Source organism: Podarcis gaigeae, assembly GCF_964106915.1.
Source record: "Podarcis gaigeae genome assembly, chromosome: 5".
Lineage (NCBI taxonomy): Eukaryota > Metazoa > Chordata > Lepidosauria > Squamata > Lacertidae > Podarcis > Podarcis gaigeae.
In genome coordinates, this window is record NC_139681.1 from 58082902 (window position 1) to 58107740 (window position 24839).

Here is a 24839-nt window from a genome sequence, read left to right on the forward strand (position 1 = left end):
GTAACAGCCTCCCTGCAATTCCCCTGAAGAATGCATCTTTATGTGTATGGCTGAGAGTGTGTTTGGTGTTTACGTTCACCTGGAAATAAGGGTAGGCTAGCCAGGTCTCAATGTAAAAGGAGGTCTCTTATGTCTATTCTCTCCTAGCCCAGAATACACATGCCTAAAGATGGATTCCAACTTTCATCTTCTGGATACCAAGCATGGCTAAAGCAGGTTGGACTGTGTTACTGTTTCTCATCTCTTGTGAGGGCTTGCACCAGAAAACTTGTGTTTGTTTCATTTTGGTCAAGTACACATACAGTTCAATACCCTCATGGTGATGTGTAATCAGATATTCACTACATCTATATATTTGTGAGTGTTGTATGTCTGCATGTTGTGTGCATCTCCAGTTTGCACTTCTCGTGAGTAAAAGTTCAAACAAGGATCATCAGAAGGGAGAGTGGGGCAATGTATAGCAAGATCTGCAGCAACAACTCAAATTGCTGAATTAAAATTAGCCTTCAAATGTGAAGGTCTGTGGTGGTGGTAATAACAGGGAGGCCAGTGGGTTAATACACAGGAGGCTTGCATCTAGAGCCTAATTCAGATTTGATTGGGTAAAACAAGTGTGGACATTTGCTCGCATCCCATAACAATCCTGCAGTTTGACACAATCTGACACTATTGGGAGTCCCTGCTCAGATGTGGTCTGGCGCTATATTACTTTGGTGATTATTAAAGGCCAAGCTTTAGATGTTTCAGCAGCCTGGCTCTAGCAATTGCTGTCAACATCTCAAAACAAATCTAGTATAACAATTCTCCCAAAAGAATCTTGTTTTCAACTTTGCATGTATGACACATGCACACTCACGGCACATCTGTATCTTTGTGGGGAAATGTAACATCCTTGAAAAGTAGAAATGAAAAGTTGCTTCATTGTAGGAAGATGGAACGATTGTGTCATGGTACTAACAAATGAGAACAATGCAGCTAAGCTGCATCTGGTTGTTGTGGCAACTACAGTTTTGAAGGCGACTGTTAGAATGAAAGTCTCTCTGGTGCTCTGCGCCTAATGAAACAAATGGATAAAGAACTCCTTGAACTGAGTAGGAGAAAATAAAAGAATGAAACCTAAAGTTTTAAGTGGGAGGAGAGAATCTTGGGGTCTCTCATTTTCTTTGCTCTGCAAGCAGCCCAGCAGGACTAGTTTATTTTATGCACGAAACATTTTGGATTGTTACAGAGAGATCAGCAAAGAAATGTGAGATCCCTTCCTCAAAGAAAATAACATAGGAAACCTTATAGTAGGTCTTCAGTTTCATCTGCATACCACCTCTAAACTATTAGTATCGTACAAGACTGTTTGCAACAAGAGCTCAGGTGAGAGTGCTAGAATCTATCCCTAGTGCGATCAAAAGCAAGATCATTGTTGAAATAGCTTTGTTCTTTTCTGTGCAGGACCTTGGCTAAGAGAACTGCTATAAAATAGATTCTGTCCTAAGTAGTTCCCCTTCTCTTTTTCTTAAAGGCTACTTTTGCCACTACCACTGGAAATCAGAACCTCAATCTGCTCATTAATTTTCATGTTGTCTTTGCATTTACTGACCTAATTAAAATACTACTTTCCCAGGCAGTATTATATTGAAATACATGAATGGGTAGTACTTAGCTTCCCTCCCCCTCCCTCTTCTCTGTTGAAAACTGTTAGGGACCTATTCAGTTCTATCCATTCCTTTAATGCTTTGCCAATGTGCATGAGTTGCTGGCCCAAAAATGTACAGTGGAACCTCAGGTTATGTACTGTCCTCCTTACGAATGCTTCGGGTGATGAGCTAACCTGGAAGTAGATGCTCCTGGTAGTGAACTTTGCCCTGGGATGCGAGCGGAAGTTGTGCGGCAGCGGGAGGCCCCATTAACGCCTCAGGTTAAGAATGGTTTTGGGTTAAGAACGGACCTCTGGAATGAATTAAGTTAGTAACCGGAGGTACTACTGTAATATAACCATTTGCCCTTTAAAATGTACTGCATACATATTTTGGATTTGTGGTAATACCTTAAAAGTGCTTAATACAATGTTCAATAGATAAATAGGTACCACTGCAGAGGGAAGGTAAGCAGTGTTTCTGTGCACTCTGGCTTGCGTCATGGTGGTCTGTTATGCCAGAAGTGGTTTAGTCATGCTGGCCACATGACTCAGAAAGCTGTCTGTGGACAAACACCAGCTCCCTCGGCCTGAAGTGAGATGAATGCCGCACCCCATAATTTCCTTTGGCTGGACTTAACTGTCCAGGGGTCCTTTACTTTTACCTACCTTACCTTACTTCCCTTTCAGTTGGCTTGGTTTGCCCCCAGTTATGTGAACAGATATGGTTGGTCACAAAGGGAAAACAATATTGAAAAAGGGTGAATATTATCACAGTTAAAAGATTTGTCAGGAAATCTTCCTGACCTCCCCCTCCCCTTGCTGTTTACAGCTCAAAAATGGAAACAGTGGAATATTTAAAACAGCCCTAGGTGGAAAAGGTTTACATTTGCTTGAAGTATTAACTGTGGTAATACAACCTCTGACAGTGCAGTGGCAGCATTTGTCAAGATAAATCGTTATAGGACTAATGTCAACTGTTTATGTTACCTGAATTGCTTAACAGTGCACCTGAATAACAGAGATGGTACGTCTTACACTGCCTAAAAGCACCTTAATTTTAAATGGAGATAAATCATCCCACTCTAAACATTTTGGGTGATGTTTCAGCTCAACTGGATGCATATGATTGTTTATCTTAGTTCATCTGAAATTATAGAGAGAGTTAGCATTTCTTTCTTAACCTTGACTGGTCCTTCAGCAGTTGGGAAAACTTGGCTTGTGTGCAAATCCCAGTGTCATCGCAGCAGTCTCTTGTCATGGCTGTGGAGTTTCCCCTTTGTATTGCACACTCTTGATCTTGTGCCTGGCTTAAATGGAATGCATAAAATGCCCCTGTAGAAGTATATTAATTTGATCTTAAAACAGTTTGTGTTACAAATGAGATGAAGGAAGATGGATTTTTGCAAGACTGGACACAGTCCGCTATTAAGGACAAAAGGTTATAATATTGAATGTAGGCAACTCTGCACAGGTTCTGTTCAATTGTTATCCCCAATTTAAGCAGCTGAAATTGTGCAAATCTAACCTGCTTAATTTTTAAATAAAATTGTCAGGTTTTTATTGATGTTTATATAGCATGTGTCCAGTCTTGCAAAAAGCCAAGGAAGAATGTGTTGCCCAAGTTAATACTGGGTTTGGTGACTTCTTCCTCATAGATTATTATTTAGCAGGCTTATTCCTGGGTGGTGGCTTCAAACATGCCAGAAGTTTGCAGGGTGTTCACAGTTGATCATCAAGCTTGCTAGAATTTGTCTAGCTTCAGGACCCATAGAGGGACTTGGACTGCCAAGGTCACTTTGGCGGACAACGTTTGCCAGCCAATGGATTTTGATCTTGATTCTTCTGGATCTCACAGCAGTGTTTGATACTGTTGACTTAATATCCTTCTGGGCCACTTGTCAGGACTGGGGGTCAGCAGGACTGTGTTACAATCGTTAACTTGTTCCAGAAGGTGATATGAAGAGAGATATTGTGGGGTATCCATCTTATGCTGTTTATTACACGGTGTATAACAACTATGTAAAATCACAGGGGGAGGCTTGCTTGCCATGCTGTAATGCTGATGGTATCCAGCTTTATTTCTCTTCCTTCATTCCCAGTGATCCTGATGGATTGGATGATAGCAAATAAACTGAAGTTCAGACCAGTTGAGTTGGAGATGCTGATATGGGTGGTTCTGTTGATGTGGGGGATAGGTGATTGACCTGTTGTGGACCAGGTGGCATCCCTCTGAGGAGTCGATCAGCAGTCAGGAGATCTGGACAAAGCATTCTTTCTTGACTTTATGGTGGCATCTCTTGCTAGGAATACCTTTTACCAGCTCTGTCTGGCTTGGCAGTTGATCCTGGGGTGTGGGTGTTAGATTGGGCTAGTGTAATGCAATCCTTGTGGGCTATTTTTTACTCATTCAGAAAATTCACCTGGTACAGAATGTGGTGGCCAGGGTATTAAGAACTGGGTAGGTGGGAAACATAATATGAGGACTCAAAGAACTGAACTGGCTTCCAGTTTCTGAACAGAATTCAACATGTTGACAGTTTTAAAATCATGAATGGACTAGATGCCAGAAGTAATAGAAAAAGAGATCTAGTTCCTAAATTTAAAGAAACACATTCTAATTTAGGTGGCTACAAGTGCAGATCCTTTTCTAAGTGGTATCCCCTCTGGAATTCCTTGCCATTTTCCAGAGGCTGATGAAGATACCTGTTCACACACACAATACTTTATGGTATGAAATGGTTGCGAAACAGTAGATGCTGCTGCTTGATGTAGTTATTGTTCTTATTGTTTTTTGTTCTCAAATCAGCTTACATAAACAATCATATTCCTAAAGGATGGGTTGAAAGCCACACTGAATTACCTGAAGTCTCTTAGTTACTTCTTGTGGCATATGGGGGTTAAGTGACCAAGTAAATCTCACTGGATTCAAGAATCTGAATGGAGCCTAAAGCTTTTTGCACTGGTGCGAAAGGGAGTGGTAACGAAATGGTTAAATAATGTGTCGGAATAAGGAAGTTTGGGTCTTGTTCTTGACTCTGATGTTGGCTTGCAGGGTGACCTCCAGAAAAGCAATTAACCTTTGTCCTTCTATAAAGGGAAAGGCAGTTATAACAATAATATAGGCACCCTGTTGTTACCACAGAGACCAGTATAGAATAAAAAGGATTTCTTTGTAAAAAGACTAGATAGGAATACTTACTCTTTTTTCCTGTTTAGCATCATCCAGTTGAGCCCTTTAATTGTTCTTGTTTTTTTCTTCTGTAATCCCCACCAACATACATCATTTTTGAGATTATGCTATATCCTAATATTCTGTGTTTTTTTAAGCTAGTAAAGAGTTAAAAGGTGATCAAGAGAAGGACCCCTATTGCATCACAGAGGTGTTACAGAGTATACACAGCTTGTTTGGGTGATACTTGTAGCATAAAGACCCAAAGTGAGGGTGTAATTTCTCTGTAAGGACAAGGGGGAAAGTGGGGTACCACAATTCTATGGGTTCCCTCATAAACACTTTGAGAGCTTTTTAACTATCAGTTGATTAGTTCCATTCTGAAAGCTTTGCATTTAAATTCTGCACCAGATCCTATTTCCCTTATCTGTGCTCTACTTGCCTTGGTTGCCAAGGTTCTTAAATGACTTTAGGCGTACTGTATATAATTCTAGATGTTTGCTTCTGAAAATCCTAATCTGACTGTTAGATATCTAGATACAACTTTCTGGAGGACTGAAGAATTATTTCCCACTTTTAGGCACCACAGTGGATTTTTCCAACTTGCTTAGGTTTTATATGATTACTTCCGTTAATTCTGCTGATATACATTTTGATTTTGTGCTTCTGTAGAAAATAATTAACACTGATTAAAATAGGAAAATTAGAAGTACCTTGTCACCCAGGTACCTAATGGGTTCATTCAGACGACACTGAAGTGTTTGAAGTATTTTTTCCACCTCTGCATTCAAGGTTAATGGATACTTAATAGCAATGAATAAATTACTCCCCTTTTTGTTTTTTATAGATTGAGGATTTGCTCTGCCATTCACCAAAAACTGGCTACTGTTTTTATCCTGTTCCAAAGCTTTATATGTAGCACTGTTGACTTCCATTTTAGGATTTTTTTATTTTAAAAATGGAATAGATCTTCCTCATGCTTCTTAAATTCTTTTGTGTAAAGCTGACTTGACCTAGCTATTGCTTTGCTTTCCTTGTTACAATAGTTCCAAGTAGCACATTTTTTAAAATCTTACTTTACAACACTCTGGGGTTGTGCCTGCAGTTCAGCCTGTGATTTTCCCATTTGTCAATGGGACTTAATCCTATGCATGACTACCCAAAAGAAAGTCCCATTCAATAACAGCATAATCCTGTACATGTTTACACAGAATGGTCTAAAACAGTTCATTAAGTGGTCAGTCTGTGAGCGTTTAGAAAAGAATGCTGCGATTACAAAGAGCCAGGATGGGTTTCTCAAGATCATGTCATGCCAGACTAACCTTATTTTCTTGTTTTGTTGATAGAGCTACTAGTTGGGTAGATGAAAGGAATGTTGTAGACATAGAATATCTTGATTTCAGCAAGGATTTTGACAGTAACCTCTACAGTATTCTTGTTGGCAAGCTACTAAAATGTGGGATAAACAATGCTACCATTACAGGGATTTATAGTTGACTGATGGAGCATACTTAATGAATGCTCATCGCTGGCTCCTCAGTAGCTTGGAGAGAAGTAATATGTGGGGTGCTGCAGAATTCTGCCCTGATCCACTGTTGTTCAACATCTTCCTTAATGACTTCAACCAAGGAATAGTGGGGAATGTTCATCAAATTTGCAGATGACGAAAAATTGGAAGGGTAGCTTATCTCACTTGTCAGAAGCAGAATTCAAGATGAACTTGACAGGATGGAGAATTGGGCAAAGACAAACATGAATTTCAATAGTTAAATGTAAAGTTCTGCATTTAAGTAGGCAAAATTAGGCACAAGTACAGCATGGATGACATCTGGTTTGATGGCAGTACATGTGAAAATGATCTAGAGATTTTAGGAGACCATAAGCTAAATATGAGCCAGCAATTCAGGTTGACAGCTGAAAAGGCAAGGGAGTTTTAGGCTGCATCTATACAATATACAATAGAAGTGTACACTATACAATAGAAGTATAGTGTCCAGACCTTGAGAAGTAAAAACTAATTTGGTTTGGTCAGACCTCACCTAGAATAAACTCTCCTTTTCTGGATACTGCAGTTTGGGAAGCAACTTGACAAACTGAAACATATACAGAGGAGAGTGACATAGGTAACAAACAGTCTGAAAACGAAGTCCTATGAAGAAAAATGGAAGGAATTGGGTTCGTCTGAAGAAGAAATTATTAAGAGATGAAAAGAGATTCTCATTAGATATTTGAAGGGCTCTCTTATGTAGATTATGGTACTCCCCCCACTCCCAAATTGATCCAGTGGGTGGAATTTGAACCAACAGGTACAAATTACAAGAAAGACGATTTTGACCAAAGACTAGGAAAACATTCTGATGGTATGAGCTGTTCAACAGAGGAATAGGCTGCCTTGAAAGGTGTTGGACTCTCCTTTTGTTGGAGGCTTTTAATTTAAGCAGAGGCTGGATTGCCATCTATTTGGGATGCTGTAGTCATTTTGTTCCTTCATCAGCAGGTTGCTGGCCTAGATGACTGAGTTTTGTTCCAATTCGTATGGGAGGAATTCAGTGTAGTGCTAAAGAGATGATTCCATCAGTGCAATCTTTTTAGCTTTCCAGAAAGAACAGTCCCACTCTCCCAGTGTGCTGTTCTGGAGGTTCCCCCAGCCCAATTTGGGGGTGGGGGTGGAGTGAAGAGCAAAAGGGCCTGTAGTGCTAGCAGAAGACCTAGTGCTGGCTTGCACTAGTGGAACTCAGTTGAATCCGGCCTATGATTCTACATCCAACTGTGTTCCGTGTGACTCACTCCCTGGTAAGTGTGCTTAGGATTGTAGTTTTACTTTGAGGCAAGACTGTAAAGGGTTAAATGCATCCTTAAATGCATAAAGTTGTGGTCTCTATGCAACTGAGGTTTGGATGATAGTTTATAATTATACAACAAGATGCTCTTCAAAGTTTTGCTTTTCCCTTTCCCCGTGAAGCTTCACACACAAGGGATGCAACTCATATCTCTTTTTTTAGGAATAATTTTTTATTAACCAACCAATCACATCAAATCAAACCAAATTACATAAATTCCAAATTACACAGCCGAATTTTAAATTTTTGTTGGGGGTACCCATATTTCAAGTTCCGAAGGGATCCAATCAACTTCTTGCTTCTTACTGCTGTTTTAATGTCCACAAATCTAACCTTATGATGTTCACAGTACTATCCAGTCCTTTCTTACTATTTTTCCACATCTTGTTGTTATTTTCATATATTTTTCCTTTCTCTTTGTGACCTCTGATAGTCTCCGCAAGCTGGTTAGAACAGTTTGTAATCCTGCGTGGATATTTTTTTTTTTATCCAGTAGCCATATCCAGACGTTTTCCATATAACATCACTTCCATACATCAAAACAGTCTTAGCGTCATTAATCTTCACCAATCTGCCTCCTTTCTCAAACTCTGAGGAGATTCACTAGGAATGCAGTCTGAAAACAAATCCGTTCTTCATCCCGGCTATAAATCCTTTGGCAAGATGGCGACTCTGAATTAATTGCTGCGCCATTCCCAAAAGCTCTTATTGCTTCTCAGTCTCCATAAAGCATACTTTTGGTTAAAGTTTATCTCCACACAGACCTTAATCATCCTGCTTGGGTCAGTTCAACCAACGGTTCTAATGAGGAGGGGTTCTTGTAAATCACATAGAAGGAAAGTAAAAAAGGTCCCCCCCCCATTCAGCCCCATTGTCAACATACCCCGCCTTTGGTGTATCTTCATCGTAAAATATTCCTGTTTCTCTTTCGCAGAGGTCACTTAAATTAGCAGACTTCACTCCCCTTCTTCACTTGAAATATGTGCATTTGCTTCTTTTGTAATTCATTATTCCAAATTGCTGCAACTAGTGCGTGATCAGAGACAGCGTCCAGGAGAGCCGAGGTCCACACGGGGGCATTCTGCCTAGGGCCCTCACCCCCTTCTTTCGAATTAGGGGGTGATTTATGGGCATTTCCTTGGGGCAGCAAGGGAGGCTGCCTACTCCCATAACAGCCTCTTAATTACCCCGTGTGGGTCGGAGAGATGGTATTGTTGTCCATCTTCCAATGCGCCCCCTAGTGGCCCCCCGGGATGCAACTCATATCTCAGTGGAATTTACAAAATAATATTTTAAAATGTCTTGACATAGAAGAGTCATGCTGAAAGGAGCCAAAATAATTACTAATTTGATAAGCTAAGCCTGGCAGGGTAATTTTGTCAGACAAGGAAAAGCCCTGTCGTGTTTTATCTATCCCATGACAGAGAGAATGCAGAAGAATACAAGGTCAAGTTGTAGTGATATAGGAGTTTGGATGGGTAGTCTGAACTCCAAATTAATTTTGGTAGTACTCTTTGATTAGGAAATTGAGCAGTGCAGTGACAAAATAAATTTAAGATGACAATTGCTGTTTAGTTCAGGCACTTGGGGAAAGTTGGGGAAAGTAGGGGGCATTCTTTGCTGGTAGAGATATGAGTGAACATCACTAACCTCATTTTGCACATAGTTGGAGTTCAAGAAAAACTGTACTTAATTGGTAACTGTATTTAATGTCTTGCATACCATTGTAGTGACTGAGAGAAGTTGTCCTTGGAATTCAGCATGGTTGAAATAGAAATGACGTGTGGATGGAGAATGCTAATATCATCAATATATATGCTAGCCTGTTATAGTAAAAGTACAGTGCGAATTATAAAAACCAACAGCCATGTGACACCTTAAAAGACCAACAATTTTGTTTGCTAGACTATAAAATGCTACATGGCTTTTGTTTTTTTGCTGCAACAGTAACTTCAGTGACTTTCTGGAAATTCTGAAATTGGAACCCGTTCCATGTAGGATCCTTTGCGTAGAAAATAAAATAGAGTGAAAAGTACTCCTGCATGGAAGATGTAGATTGTGTTCCTCAAAGGAGCACAAGAAGTCTACATAATAGTGTATTGCACAAGAGGAAGCTGACAGAAAAAATACTTCAGAACAAACTAAAGAGGCTCTTAAAATAATATTTAGTGGCACTATAAATCAATGATTTTATCACATAATAACCCCCGTCTGTCCCCAAAATGCTGGTGCTGATAAAAACAAAAAGGTAAGTATTTCCACTTAGGTTGGGAATGTTGGCCATAGCAGCTTTTGTGGAGATGGTGTTCCTAGAAATTAATTTAATAACAAAAGAGGGATTGATACCAATCCCTTTGTTAGCATTACTGGGCATATGGGGTAAGCCCAAGTGAAGATGGTTTGGACGAATAATTGATTCTATATTTTTTGCTAGCCCCCAGGATTGTTATCACAAGAAGGTTTATCAGGATTTATGTTATAGTCATATCTGTTCCATAGCCATTGCTGAAAAATTAACTCAAAATTAAGATATGCTAGTGGACAAACAAAAAAAGATTCATTTTCAAATGTGTGGCAAGAATTTATTTTATGTACATTAATAATGCTAACAATGTTCAAACGGCTTTTGTGAAATATGCTACTATACTGAATTCTAAGTGTCTTCGCAGCTGTAAGTGACAGTATTGTAAGACGTGGAGGACATCCTGATATTTATATATCAAATATTTTCAGAAAAATTACTATCCCACAACACCAAGGATAATAATTATTTTTCCCAGGGATTGTGAATGAAACAACCCAGTTTGCATTTTTTGGGTGTGGATGTTTTAATTTTAATGTAATTGTAGTGCATTGTATTTTTTGTTTCATTATTCTTATGTATTCTTTTATGTTGTTGAAGTATATGTTCTTGCTTAAATAAATAAAAAAGATTCAAAAAGAAATGGTTGTTTTGTGAAAATTATGTATTCATTCCCTCACTTGTTGCAGAAGACAACAAGAGGCCTATTGGGTTTCATTCTGCCACATGATATTAATTGTAGCAGAGGAAATGAGGGCAGGGATGTTTGCCATGTCCCATCAGTTGCATTCCAGTTGTCCTCTGTGAGTTGGAGGGCAACCATCTCTCACTGGTAGGGTTCTAACATTTGCAGGGAGCCTACAACGTCAGAGCAGACTCCCAGCTGCAAACAACCATCTTCCAGTTTAACAGGTAACATGACGGAGGGAGTTGAAGCATCTTCACTTTGTTACATCTTCACCTGGTGCCTGGCGAATTTCACACATTGGTATTTAATTATATATATTCAAGTATATATGTTAATTGTGTATGTTAAATAATATTAACTATATTGCAAACTGTACAATATTGAAATTTAATTACTGTGTGGCCCTTGGGTTCTGTGTCAATGTACTCTTGCGGCCCACTTGACCTGAGAGGTTGGACCACCCTGTTCTAGAGGTTGATTCCTCTTTGGGTCTCAGGTGTGGGTAATGCATGGTTCTCCAGATGTTGCTGAACTACAGCTCCCATAATCTCTAGCAATTGGCCATGCTTGCTGGGGCTGATGGAAGTTGTAGCTTGTCAACATCTGGAGGGCACAATGTCTTCCTCAGCATCATTTAGACCAGGTGTGGGGACCAGGTCTAAAAGGTGCTGAGGGAGACCACAGCATAATTTAGATCAAATGGTGATAACAATTTGGGGTAGGGCAGTAGGATAGAAACACTGATTCCATTATCTTTCTTCCCTGATGAGCAACTCTGTACACACTGTGGTTTGCATTATTGCTTTTGGGTTTTGGTTTGTTTTGGGGTTTTTTACTCTGTAGTTGACATGGGTACAAGCAGGAGATATTGTCAATCACTATTTCGGTGATAAACAATGTGGCCCTTGTTTGTGGAGCTGTCAGTGCAGTAGTGAGTTTTTGAAGCACACAGCTTGACCAGGAGTTCTGAGAAGTGCCTATTGAGCTTTCTTAGCACTGAGGCAGTAAATGAAGGTGTCCTGTTGGGTCACTCCTCTGATTTACACACATTGTGTTTCTGTTGAAACACCTGAGGCCTTTTGTTTGAGTTTGTGAATAAGCTTCTTTCAGACACCACTAGCAATTTAAAGCCTGTGCTTTCTTTGGGTGGAAGGCAAGAACAGGAATGACGTTTTCCATTCGTAGATTGGTCTTTTAAAACATAATAAATGTTGCTTCCTTTGAAGAAAAAGAAAAAGCCACACCTCTTGAAGTAAATATGAATTTTGTTATGTATATAACAAAAATTATGAATCACTGCATCAAACCTAAGAGTATGAATTAGTTGATGGAAGAAACAGTGTTACCCAATATATGCTACATGTATATGTATTTACCTTTAACTTTCAGGATTCTTGTGTAATTATTTCCATGTAGTGATACTGATTTCCTTCATACAAACTTTGGGTATCTTACAGGATGAGCAGAATTCAGTTTCCTTTAAGGGCTGTGCCACATTTTGTATGTTCATGTAAAAACATTTGTATACACCCATTGTATGTATTTATATAGATAAATGTGCAATGAAGCTGAATAGGCCACAGCTTCCCATCTTATGTGTATGCAGTGGCAAACACAGGTTGTATGTGGCATGCATCTAAGGACAGAGTCATGAAGAATATTTGAACAAGTGCATATTCTGAAGCTTTAGCATGGAAAGACACTAAAATGGCATTGGCTCTCCCCCTGCATTTGAGACACAAGACACAGTCCCTTCACTCACCTATTCTTATCTTATAGAGCACAGTGTGTTTCAAGCAAAGAGTATGTGTATCAAAGTGAGGAGTTTGCAAAGCAGATAACTCCAGGTGACTCAAGAAAGTTGTGTTACTTTAGGTTGACTCTTAAGATGCAAGAGAGGAAAACTGCCTCCATTCTCAAGAAAAAAGTGTTTGCAGAATGAAAAAGATTGGCAAGGGTGGATAAATATGCTGGTGGTATGGAGTACAGTAGGCACGTCCAGCAGGTAGATAGTGATCTACCGGTATATCACTGGACACTGGTAGATCACTGGCTCCCCCCAAAGAAGCTCAACAAGTTTGGCTCCCCCCAAAAGTTCAACATTTAAATTGCCCTGCACCCCCCAAAAAGGAGCTTTCATCCTCCCTAAAAAAGCTCAACAACTTTGACCTGAACCCCTCAAAAGGGGGTAGATCACTGGCAGTCTTTAACTCTGTGAGTAGACCACAGTCTCTCGGGAGTTGGCCACCCCTGGAGTACAGGATTGGGAATTCCCTATGGCTTATTATTACTGAGTGTCATCTATTTACATTTGCTTTATTGAGAATGAGAGGACAGGTCCCTACCCCAAGGGGCATACAGTCTCACAGTTGACACAAGGGAGGCAACAGATGAAGAGTAAGGAAATGGAGGGAAAGATGAACAGGGTAGAAATGTGCAATTACACACACACACTTTGGATTTGTTTCAGTAGGCCATTGGCAACAAAGAATCTTGTAGCACCTTAAAGGCTAACAGATTTATTACCGCATATGCTTTTGTAGACCAGAGGCCACATGATCAAATGTATTGTGTGTTCTCTTTGGCTTGCCTGTGGGTGTACAGAGGAAAATTGTAAGCTGTGGGGGTCAAATGGCAATGAATTTCAGAAAAAAAGCACTGTGACAAGTCGGTTAAGTGGGGTATTAAGACTAAAGAATTGTCCCAAAAGCTTCACAGAAGAGGTGAGTTTAAAGGAGGGATCTCAAGGAAGAAATTGGGGGCGGGGATCCTCATGTAAGTTCTCTGGTGGCAGTTCCCAGTACTAGGGGCAGGAAGGAGAAAAGGAGTTGTTTCAGGAAGCAAGAAGGTTGTAACTTGAAGAGTCAAGGGTTTAGATGGATACAGAAGGATAAAAGCACAGAGAAATGCAAAGCAAAGCCATGACGAGTTTTGAAGGTAAGAACAAGAAGCTTGTGCAAAAAGCAGGCAGGATGTTTTTGAGGATTTAAGGAGTGGTGAGATATGTGAATAATTTTTGCAGTAGATGGATATTGGTGGATTAAGGTGACCAGAGAGGAGGAGATTTCACTAATCAAGGCAAGAAATGATCAGTGTGGAGCAGCATTTTTGCTATGAGGACAAAGAGGGAAGGCCATACTTTGTTGGTAAAGGAAGAAACCACATGATTCTGACTGAATCTTTGGGATCGTCAGGCTCTCTAGTATTTCTGCTCACATTTTCTGCAATCTGTGGAGTATTGATATTACTGGTGACTTGGTGCCAATTCTCAAATTGAAGTTTAAGCCACAGAACTCATAAAATATTGATAGCTGACAGGCCTTGTGACCTGGAGTGGATTGTGAAATACAGTGGTACCTCGGGTTACAAAAACCTCGGGTTACAAACACTTCAGGTTACAGACTCTGCTAACCTGGAAGTAGTACCTCAGTTTAAGAACTTTACCTCAGGATGAGAACAGAAATTGCAGCGTGGCAGCAGCGGGAGGCCCCCTTAGCTAAAGTGGTACCTCAGGTTAAGAATGGACCTCCGGAATGAATTAAGTTTGTAACCAGAGGTATCACTGTACATAGTTGATGGGTAGTTCAGATTTCCCTCATCACAAAGAAATTTAATTGAGAAATTTATTTGAGATAACTGCATGCTAGAAATTACCGTTTTTTGGATGGACAGGCTTGGTCTTCCAGTTTGACCTAATTTTTAAACAAGGTGCAAAGTAAGGCTACAAGCTTTACAGCACGTATTTCCCCCCTCTGATAAGTGATACTTACTTCCAGGTAAATGTACACAGAATTGAAGCCTAAGTAGATTAATTGATATTAATGATTAAACTTTGGCCTACTTGATTGGTTGAGACAAAATGTAGGGCCTGGTATCATGCAAGCTGCACAGATTAGGCTCCATATGCTGTATCTAATGGAAAAAAACCTTTAAAAATGAATTTTCCTTCAAATGTTCCTCAAAAACTAGCAAGCAGTTTGCTTGGGGGGTTTAAATTGCTCTACATCTCTTGCATCAGGAACTTCAGTTGACAAAGAAAGCACTTGTCTAAAAATGGTGATTTATCTAATAACTCGGTTTTTCCACAGTGATGCAGATCATGGGCCTTGAATTTGTTTATTTTTCTGAACCCATTTCTGATGTAGTTACAATTTCCAAACTAATTACGTTTGTTTGGAATCTTGACTTAAATGTGTGTTTTCTACTTGCTTTAAGGTAGGGTTGAGGAATATGTGGCTTTCAAAGTCCTGTTGGGCTTTCAACTCCCCTCATACTTGATCACTGGCCCTGCTCACTGGGGCTGATGGGAGTTGGAGTCTAACAATATTTGGAGGTCGGCAGGTTCTCCTGGCCTATTCTAAGGCATTTTCAGATGGCAGTTGACACCTTTTAAATGACCTGTAACCATTAGGCTGGCAAGGTTGGTGGAGTGGGAGGAAGACCTGAATCCAGGAAGGCTTCCAGAGCAGAAGACAAGTGTACACCTGGGATAACCAGAGACAGCTGTGGACCTGTTTGTTTCCCACTCCCTTTGATACCTTTTTAAAATTAAAAAAAATACAGCTCAGATGAAGATTCATAGGCAAAATCTCATGGTCCTATCTTTCCATATATGGGTCAGCATATGACCAGCTTGGCCAATAAATGTTAGAGGGTTCTCATATTAAAGTCCATTCGGTGCTAAAAATGTGTGTAATTTCCAAAGTTTTACTTTTCACTTAACCAGTGCAGTTTATTGAAAACTAGATGTCACTTTAAAAATAGAAAATTTCCCCCCTTCTGGTGGTCTTGCACATCTTTTAGTTTGCATAGAAAGATGAAAAATCTTCTTGCTAAAAAATATCTAAGCAAGGCCAGCTGAACCATATGACTGCTGTAGGTTCCTTGCAGTCTCCTTACTAATCCATTCTATTTCTCCCCCTTTTCCTTTGTATGCAATGTGACGTTTCCACCCTTCATTCTGCTTACATGGCAGAATTGTTCACCCCATGCTGAATAGTGACTCTGCATGGGAAAAGACAGCAGGTGAACTGGAGCCCTTATGCTTAGAGCAGGGCAAAAAATATTAATTGATTAATTGGTGTAATGAATGGATATATCTGTAATTGTTAGAAAAGGATGCAGCATGCTGAGGGCAGATGACATGTGCGTGAATCTCTTTATACAGGCAATATCTTTGAGGCACTTTTCCAAAGAGTAAATTACCTGTGGCATTTGGTTAACAGGAACTATTACCTTCATTAAATACCATGTAAAATATTAACTAAGTTGACATATTGAGCTAGTACACACATAATGCTGCCCATCCCTTGGCTGTGGTTAAGGAAGCTGGAGCAGGCAATGGAATATACCATATTTTTCCATGTATAAGACGCCCCCCCCCCCATGTATAGGATGCCTCCTATTTGGGGGGACTCTGGTTTAAGAAAAGGGGGGTGGAGATCTATCCGTGTATAAGATGCCCCCAAATTTTGGACATTATTTTTTAAGGGAAAAACCTAGACTTTTACACAGGAAAATTACGGTATATGCTCCCTTCCTTACATTTGTAGAACTGTAGAGTTAGAGGAGCCTTTGCAGGCAAACTAGTAATCTCATCCTTCCTCTGCTGCCTGTCTCCAGTAATGTCTTCCCAAACCTTAACTTTATTCAGTGCTGCTCATGATTTCAGTCAGTTTTAAACCCTGGTTTGGAGCAAACCTTAGTGTTAGCTATAGTTAACCTACTGTATTTACTAGTGTCTAATGCTTCATCGAATCGAATGCGCATCTCAATTTTCAGAACCTTGAAACCAAAAAAGTATTTGCTGGCTAATGTAAATGTGCCATCGAATCTAATGCACACCTTAATTTTTGCAACGTAATTTGGCCAAAAAAAGGTGTGCATTAGATTCAAGTAAATACAGTAATTGTAGACATGATGGTGACTAGCTGTTATTAAGACCTGGTGGGGAAGAGAAGGACAAATTTGTACAATTGAGAGCAAGTAGTACACCATGGCTAAGGGACTGGCATGATAAATGCCTACATTAGCTAAAGTAAAACTTGTTTTAATCAGTTAATTAATTGCTCAAAAATCCACTAAAAGCATTGACTACCTTACATTAGGACATTCTTGTGACCTATGGTGTAACATGTCTTCAAGATACTTAATTGAGCTGATGTGATCTTAAGCATGACATGTGTGTTGTGTTTCCTATTCCTTCCCACCCTCCCTCCCTGCTTTTCTCTAAAGGGAATATTCAGGTTGGTAATGTGTGGATATGTGGAAGCTACTCCAATCTCTTACGGTCAGCTATAACTCTTCTGAAAACGTCAGCCCCAGAAGTTCCTGTAATCTGTGCCATCCTGTTTCATACAGTCCCATCTCATAGTTGTCCTTTCTCTGCAGTGCTCTATGCCCCGGTCTCTGTGGCTGGGTTGCTCCAACCTGGCGGACAGCATGCCCTCGCTGCGATGCCTCTATAACCCAGGGACTGGCGCACTCACAGCTTTCCAGGTACTCTCTCACTCTCTCTCTGGGTGTGTCTCCTGCTTGTGCTTTTGCTTTCATTAACTTTTCCATTAGTAGTAGTAGTAATAGTGGTAGTATTTGCTTCATAGTTGTGTTTCCTTTATGTTGTCCAGACTAATAAATGCCATCCACATCTTGTATAGAACCACAGTTGACCGCTAATGCAACAATGTCAGATACAGATAGAATTGGAAACTTTTTGCTCAGCTCTAGTAAGAATGCTTGGCCCAAAATGCAAGATTTGGTTATTACTGCTCACTTTGATCTGGATGTACTACAGTTGATGCCTTAATTTTACTACTCTACATTTGGGGGGGGGTGTGGAGGTGGTATGTATTTGATTATTAAATATGGATAGGAATACCCTGACAGTTGGTAACTTGTATTTAAGCCAGTTGAGTCTCTGGTCTATTGCTGCTGTCATGTGCACGTACTTTTTCCATCTAGCTGCATGAAAGAGTTGTGATGGGGGGGGGGGGGGCAGGAATAGAAGCAGAACAGCAAACGTTGGTCTTTTAATTTTTGCTTCTTCCCACCTACATTAAGTACTTATGGGGGGTGTTTTTTCTGTTTCTTGGAACTGAGGCTCAGGGGCTTCATCACTAGTCCCCACCCCCTAGTTCACAAAACCAGTTTTCTTACTTTCTTTCAAAAAAAGATCTAGGCTTTCATTTACCTGGACTAGTTCTATAGGTGGCCAAGTTGTTCTGCTATTCCGGAAATGTGTATGGCTTGTTCTTCCAGACATTATCATATGCATTAGAGGATGAGAGCAATTATGCCATTTAAAATAAGAAGAATCCATGAGAGTTGTCTTTGATTCCAACCATCAATTCCAATCCATAACACCAAACAAAAAAATCCTTCAGCAGGTTTCTTGCTGACTTATATTTTCAAATAATTTACATCCTGCTTTCCTATCTAGCAATACTTGAAACAGATCATTAAAATACAATTTCAGATCAGCAGATACAAATGCCAAAGGGGCAGTGGAACTGCAAAGTTTTCATTGCTGGTCAAAAGGAAAGCAGAGATAGGAGTTAAGCAGCCTTCTCTAAGGGGAATATTTCTTTACGCTCATCACAACTGAAAAGGTCTTGTGTACCTCATGCTGAGTCATGGGGACCTACATATAAAACTGTTGTGCTAAAAATCTTTCAGAATTTATAGGAGTGTTGGCAGTTGTCCTTGAAGTAGGGTTACAGACTCCCAATTCATTCCTTTTAGGGGGTCAGTATTCATGGTTACAGAGAGATAGACACCCAGATCACGCAAAGAGCCCTCACAGGCAGATTGTTACTCAGAAGAAAAAAATGGTTTATTGTCATTCTCATAGACAAGAACAGAGAATTTCTAGGCTGATCACATTTATGTCCTGTTTATTGGGCTTTGACACTATTAGGAATTCTATAACATTCTACACAGCATTAACACTGGACCTGTTTTGACTAAGCCTATATTTTTAATTTATCTCAAACTTTTTCAGACTTGGCATTTAATTAATATTACAAAATGATATTAATCCTGGTCCACTCTTCATAATCCCAGCTTACAGCTTTGAAACCACTGAATTAGAGGTATGCGTGAAATAAATAGTACCATGGTGACTATTTAAGGATCGGTATAAGGAGGCTATCCCGGAAGCTGATCTTAGCCAGTTGTGAGGACCTAAGTGACTATATGTAGACTCACAAGAAAAATAGGCATGGTTTGTTGCTTCAGAACAATAAATATTCTGTAGAAATAGCAGTGCAGAGTACCAGCACCTGGGGGAACCTTATGGAATAGCTGCTCCAGCATGCTCCTAAGGCTCATGAATCATCGTGACAGTCAGCTGGATGAGTCCGTAGGTTTGTGGCCAAGAACTTGTGATTTGACTTAATTTTAAATCTGGCTTCTTGCCTTGAGTGATGTGAAAATAGTGCTGACGCATCTTAGATCATTCTGCAGCAGCTCTCCTAGTTGAGCCAATACTTGGCATTGATGGACTCCGAATGCACCCTCTCAGTATTCCGGACATCTGGCAAAGCTGTAGGGAATAGGAAGAGGAGGGTGTATCCTTTTTCATTTTCAGAAATGGAGGCCAAATTTAAATTTCCTCAGTACATTTCTTCCTTGATATGTACAGTTTGAAAGAATTCAGGTTATACTTTCCCCAAACTAGAATTCAGAGGTAAGGGATTTGGTAGCATGTTGAGTATATTGCTTGTCTGCTAAAACTAATAACACATTTTTCCTGTTGGGTTGCTTGTTTTGTTCCTGCCAAAACTATATGTGTGTTTTAATTTCCAGAGATGGCTGTGACAAGCTAGATGTATATGCATTATTTGCAGTAGCAGTATATTCTGGTTAAAAGGGGAAATCTGCTTATATGCAGCAGGCAATAAGAAATTACTGTCCAGTTTGGAAGGTCAGAGAGATTCTAAACTGTAGCAAAAACAACAGAGCTAGAAAAACAGCTGTCAGATGACTTTGTTTGAGCTCCACCTGTTGCTTCAAATCCCCAAAGGGGAAATGAAATCCACAGAGTTTCTGCTATGCTGAGAAGCTATGCTGAAGACTTTCCTCGTTGTAAAGGTTGATTACAGTCTATGCCTTCAGAATCATTGCTCTGTCTTGTTGACCACTCTGAGAACAGGATGCTTGGCCAGTTGGGCCATTGTTCTGATCCAGCAGGGCTCTTGCGCTTTGAACAGGCTTTTAGGTGAGGAAGGTTTCATCCTGCCATCTGATACTATGGATACTATGAAAGTGGCAAAGCAGAATTATAAGGGTACAGTACTAAATTATATTTCAAATGTAGCTGTTTTCTTCTGAATTTGTAGAATATTCCTTTGGCTACTGTACTTTCTCTTGTGCATATTTATATTAAACAAATCCCTGTTGACATGGTATATCACAGACTTAACAGGCATATGGTTCTTTGTTCATTTTATTCCGTAAAATTAAATGCCACCTGATTGTAAAAAAAGCCCCATGTTCTGCTGTGTATATTTCTAAGGCTCCAATAGTAGTGAAGCATCTTTTGAAGAAATTCTTTAGTGACCTGTTGTGATAAACAGAATGCTTTCTGCCCATAATTGGAAGCAAGATGACTCCATAGTCAGAAGATCCATTGACCTAGGAGAAACACAGTGGATTGAAATCCATAGAGTATTTCCAACCCTGGTTCTGCTCCATTGGTTCTAGTAATGTACCTGCAGGATATTTACAGTGAGATTATAAAACCAAATCTTAATTTTGAGGGCTGGCAGCAAAAGCCCATGGCTTCAGCCCCCTAGCTAGTGGCTAGCTTGTCCCCCATTTATGAATGTACTTAGGTGGCTCCCAACTGTTTACAAGACAGCAGAGGTGAGATCTTTGATTGACAAGTTAGAAATGCATTCGATCATTCCCTCTGCCAGTCTCTGGTTCATGCTGTTAAAAATGTCAGCCTCTCCAAGTTTGAATGGCAGCCCGAGGGCCTCCAAAGCTTTTTGTTTTCTGAGATGGAAACACAAATTGGATGTGTGCCTGAGCGCTCCATCCTGGGCTGTAATTTCATCTTTTAGCTAAGAACCACAAGGTACATGAACAAAGCACCCTGTAAACAATAATACTGGAGAAAAAAATAAACAAGGTCGTGTTTCTGGTACGTTGATCCACTGGTGTCCTGACCTCTATCACGTTGAACATCTCCTCTCTGATTGCTGCTCCCTCTGGCATTTCAATGAGAGGGAGAGGCTGACATAGGGGATTTACCAAGATTTAAAGTTGCAGTGGTGGTGTTCATTCCTTGTATTGGCTATGAAATATTGAACTGCCATAGTCTGTGACACTCAGTTTTAAGCGATGGTCCTAGTTTGAAAGGGAACACTCTTCAGGCTGGGAGATTCTCGTTTTTCTTCCTCCCCCCACAATCCCCTCTCCCTCCCTGACAGAACTGAAAGTAGTAACTGTGAAGGACAGAAATGAAACGAAATCAGCAGTTTGATATTCATACCTAAACATATCCATGGTGGCTAAAGATTAGCTGTACAGGAGTTTATAGAGCAAAATGAATGAATACATTGCCCGAGGGAATGTACAGTTGAGATGTGTGTGCTGTGCTATTTAAAGAATAATAAAAGGGGGGAGGTTTATACCCTTTACTTTTACCCTCTCTGAAATTCACTAGGCAGACATGACACATGTGAAAGGTACACTGCAAGCAAGTGATTATCTACCACTTCTAGTGGGGTGGGTGGGATTCCTTCCTTCCTTCCTTCCTTCCTTCCTTCCTTCCTTCCTTCCTTCCTTCCTTCCTGTTCAGTTCTCACTCTTGCCAAGCTAGGACAAGTGCAAGAATCCCTGCAGTATCTGTTGGCATAACTTGTTATATGTTGCAAGAAAAGCTGAATAAAGTGCACCTACTATAGCATCTGTGTTTGTGTCAAAAACTGAAGATGCAAAAAGTTGTACAGAAGCTACTGATCTCTGCTGCTACTTCCCTGACCTTGACTACTATCTGTATAAAAGGTAAAGGGACCCCTGACGATTAGGTCAAGTCGCGGAAGACTCTGGGGTTGCGGCGCTCATCTCACTTTACTGGCCGAGGGAGCCAGCGTACAGCTTCCGGGTCATGTGGCTCGCATGACTAAGCCGCTTTGGGTGAACCAGAGCAGCGCACGGAAATGCCGTTCACCTTCCCGCCGGAGCAGTACCTATTTATCTACTTGCACATTGACATGCTTCCGAACTGTTAGGTGGGCAAGAGCAGGGACCAAGCAATGGGAGCTCACCCCGTGGCGGGGATTTGAACCGCCGACCTTCCGATCGGCAAGCCCTAGGCTCTATGTTTTAACCCACAGCGCCACCCACATCCCTCTGTATGTGGCTCACAACCAAGAGTTCCACATTACAGTATATGTTGTTCCATTGTGAGGGTATCGTCTGTAGTATTCAGTTTTGCCAAGGTAGTGTATTCCAAGATAGATAAGCTGCTGTTTGGAAGAAGGAGAGGAACGTAATTGTTTCGGGATTGTGTGATGTTGAAAAACACAAACCCTGACCATTGACTATGCTGGCTGGGGCTGATGGGAGTTTTAGTCCAAAACATCAGGAGATTATCAAAGTGACCAGCAATGCACTATGTTATCAACGTTGTAAGGTGTGTCTTTTCTAAAAAGTAAAATTTTGCTCACAGTTTTTTACCTCTGCCCCACCCTCCAACTAGCATGTTCCTGATCACTTCTCACATGTTTATCACTTCAACATTAGGGTGGTATTCAACACATACTCAGAGAAGACCCATAGTAGTTGAATAAATTTGGGTCATTGGGTCTGTGCTGAGTAGGACCTGGTTGAATTCAACCCTAATGTTACAAATTTTGCATTAAATGTAATGGTAAAAATGGGCCTTGTTCTTAGGGAAATCCTCCACACCACACAAGCATTGGCACCAATTACAAAGAGCCAATAATATACAGATGGCTTCTCCAATAGAATAACCCCCATTTCAACCCTTCATGAATTGCCAGCCTTGTATAATATGCATTGTTCTTCCTGAGATGCTGAATTCAAAGGGCTTGCTAGTAGGGGACCTTGATCATGTTTAAAAGGAAACCTCCTGTGTCCTCAAGAGTGGATTTTCCTTCTTTCCTTGTTAGAAGTCAGAAAGCTATTCTGACAAATGACATATGTAGTGCCAATCGGATGGGGTACAGGTACTCTTAAAGCTAGCTCCGAGTTCCCGAGGATTGGTGAACATCTGCTTAGAGGTATTGCAGAGCCCCACAATGCACTAATTGAATTACTCTTTTTCTGGAGTTGCAGACTGTGCTAATTGAATTAGAACCAGCTATAGTGTGTGTGTGTGTGTGTGTGTGTGTGTGTGTGTGTGTGAGAGAGAGAGAGAGAGAGAGAGAGAGAGAGAGAGAGAGAGAGAAAGAAAGAAATGAGCAAAAGCAAAGCTGTGCAGGAAAAGAAGCATGTGGAGAGATCATGCGTACTGTGCTGCTACCTAATGGTCATTGGTGGTACTGTGCAACTACTAGAAAGAGCGAGCACTTTGTCCTTTTAACATGAGGAAGGAGTAGCAGAATTGATGCTCCAATGATTCCAGCACAAGTTTTTTTGAACTTCACGTTTCAGTAATGAGAGTGGGCTTTAGTGATTACACCAGTTTTTTGTTTTAAAAAGCCATTGCCTTTAAAACGTAGCTGCACCGCATGTACTTCCTTAGATTGTAGACTACCCTATTCTTGCAAATTTTTATCACCTTAAATGCTCTTAGTTCCTTTATGTTTCATAGCGGAAAATGGATTTGGCATGTGCTACATGGAAAACTCCTGTTAAACGCAGAAATAGGTGTACCCTGTTCTCCTGCTAGTAAAGCCAGTGCCAGAGGATTCTGTTAACGTGTTTGCTAAAGACATTGCTTGTAATTGCAAGAGTATCTTTTCCTTATATCTTTGATGAAACAACAACTGATTAAAAAATTTAAATTTACCACAAATTGAAAGTTTTGATAACGCTTAATTGTCCTTCCTTTTAAGTCATGGTTGGTTACAGATTTAGTGTTCCATATAGAAGACATCATGCCTCATTCCAAACAAGTACAGATAAATGTGGGTAAACTGTAGCTTTCTTCTTGCAGATGAGATCTAGGTGTCAGTGAACCCCTTCACAGTATACTTTCCTGAGCCTTTCAGCCTATAAATATAGTCACACTTGTCTTATTAATGGACTGTGTCTTCAAAGCTGTTGGTTTTGATGCAAAAATAGCTAAATATATTTATGCATTTACTTAATATAATTGAGTAATTGCAGTGTGAAATGGGAAATTCTGCTAATTCCCACAATGCTATTTCTTGGATTAATGGTTCTTGCAAAATAATCTTTCAATGGATCTAATAGAGGCTTTGCAATGGTAAAGCTTCATTTCTACAAGTTTTACGTCATAATTATGGACAATGTAAATATAAAGCATTGTAAATCTACAACCGTTCTGTGTTTACCACTAACTTGGTAAATGAAAATCTGAAGTTGCAGTTCCAAACTTTGGTGAATTGAGCTTTGCTGAGATATTCATTCAAGTAGAACTTTAATGGGTGATTCATTCTGTGGGATGATCTAGAATCAGAATGACTCAGACTTTGATGGTTTCCTTTTCAGCCCAGCCCTAAACATTTAAAATACAGTAAATTCAACTGATTTCAGTAGTACTTTTTTCTTATAAAGTATGCCTAGGGCTGCAGTTACTACTAGGCCTTGTTCTTTCAGAGGTCGTACCATGCAGATTGCAAGTGTGGGCCTCACATCACTGAATCATGCTACTTTATACAGTCTTCTATCCCCCGTCCATTCACACTGGACACAAGCATGTCAGGGAAAAGGTCAGGCTAGAATCTTCCTCCTAACATCTGATTTGCTATGTGGAGGCAATTTTGGTATGGTACAGTCTAGGCATAAGCTTACTAATTTAGTGAGAATTAGGCCCAGTACACATTCGCTTGGGTGTAGATTCTTAGGCACTAGCCACAGTTTTAAATGTGTGGGATTTCTTCCCCAAATTTGCTTTAAATAAATTTCTGTTGGATTAATTTTCAACATACAAACGTTGCTTTAGGTTTAGGTGCATACGTCTACCCCTTCAAATGGTGCATCAGCAAACACAGTTTCCAGGTTTCTATTTGCATAGGGTTTTGTGGAAGAGAAATCTCTGAAAAACCTGTGTG

At 40.2% G+C, this 24839-nt stretch overlaps 1 protein-coding gene across 13 annotated transcripts in view; it reads left to right on the top strand.

Moving 5' to 3' along the window:
• BTRC (beta-transducin repeat containing E3 ubiquitin protein ligase) overlaps nt 1-24839 on the top strand; it is a 122940-nt gene that overhangs the window by 14919 nt on the left and 83182 nt on the right. For 4 of the 13 annotated variants that reach the window (XR_014563994.1, XM_083737963.1, XM_083737969.1 and 1 more), the window contains exons 2-3: nt 148-216; nt 17020-17127. The exons of 2 other annotated variants lie outside the window; for them this stretch is intronic. Coding sequence is in view for 7 of the 11 variants with exons in the window: in XM_083737963.1 (XP_083594089.1) it covers nt 148-216; nt 17020-17127 (177 nt within the window). In the remaining 4 variants the exon portion in view is untranslated. The remainder of the gene's footprint in view (nt 1-147; nt 217-17019; nt 17128-24839) is intronic. 7 more of the 13 variants (XM_083737966.1, XM_083737970.1, XM_083737973.1 and 4 more) reach the window with 2 other exon arrangements.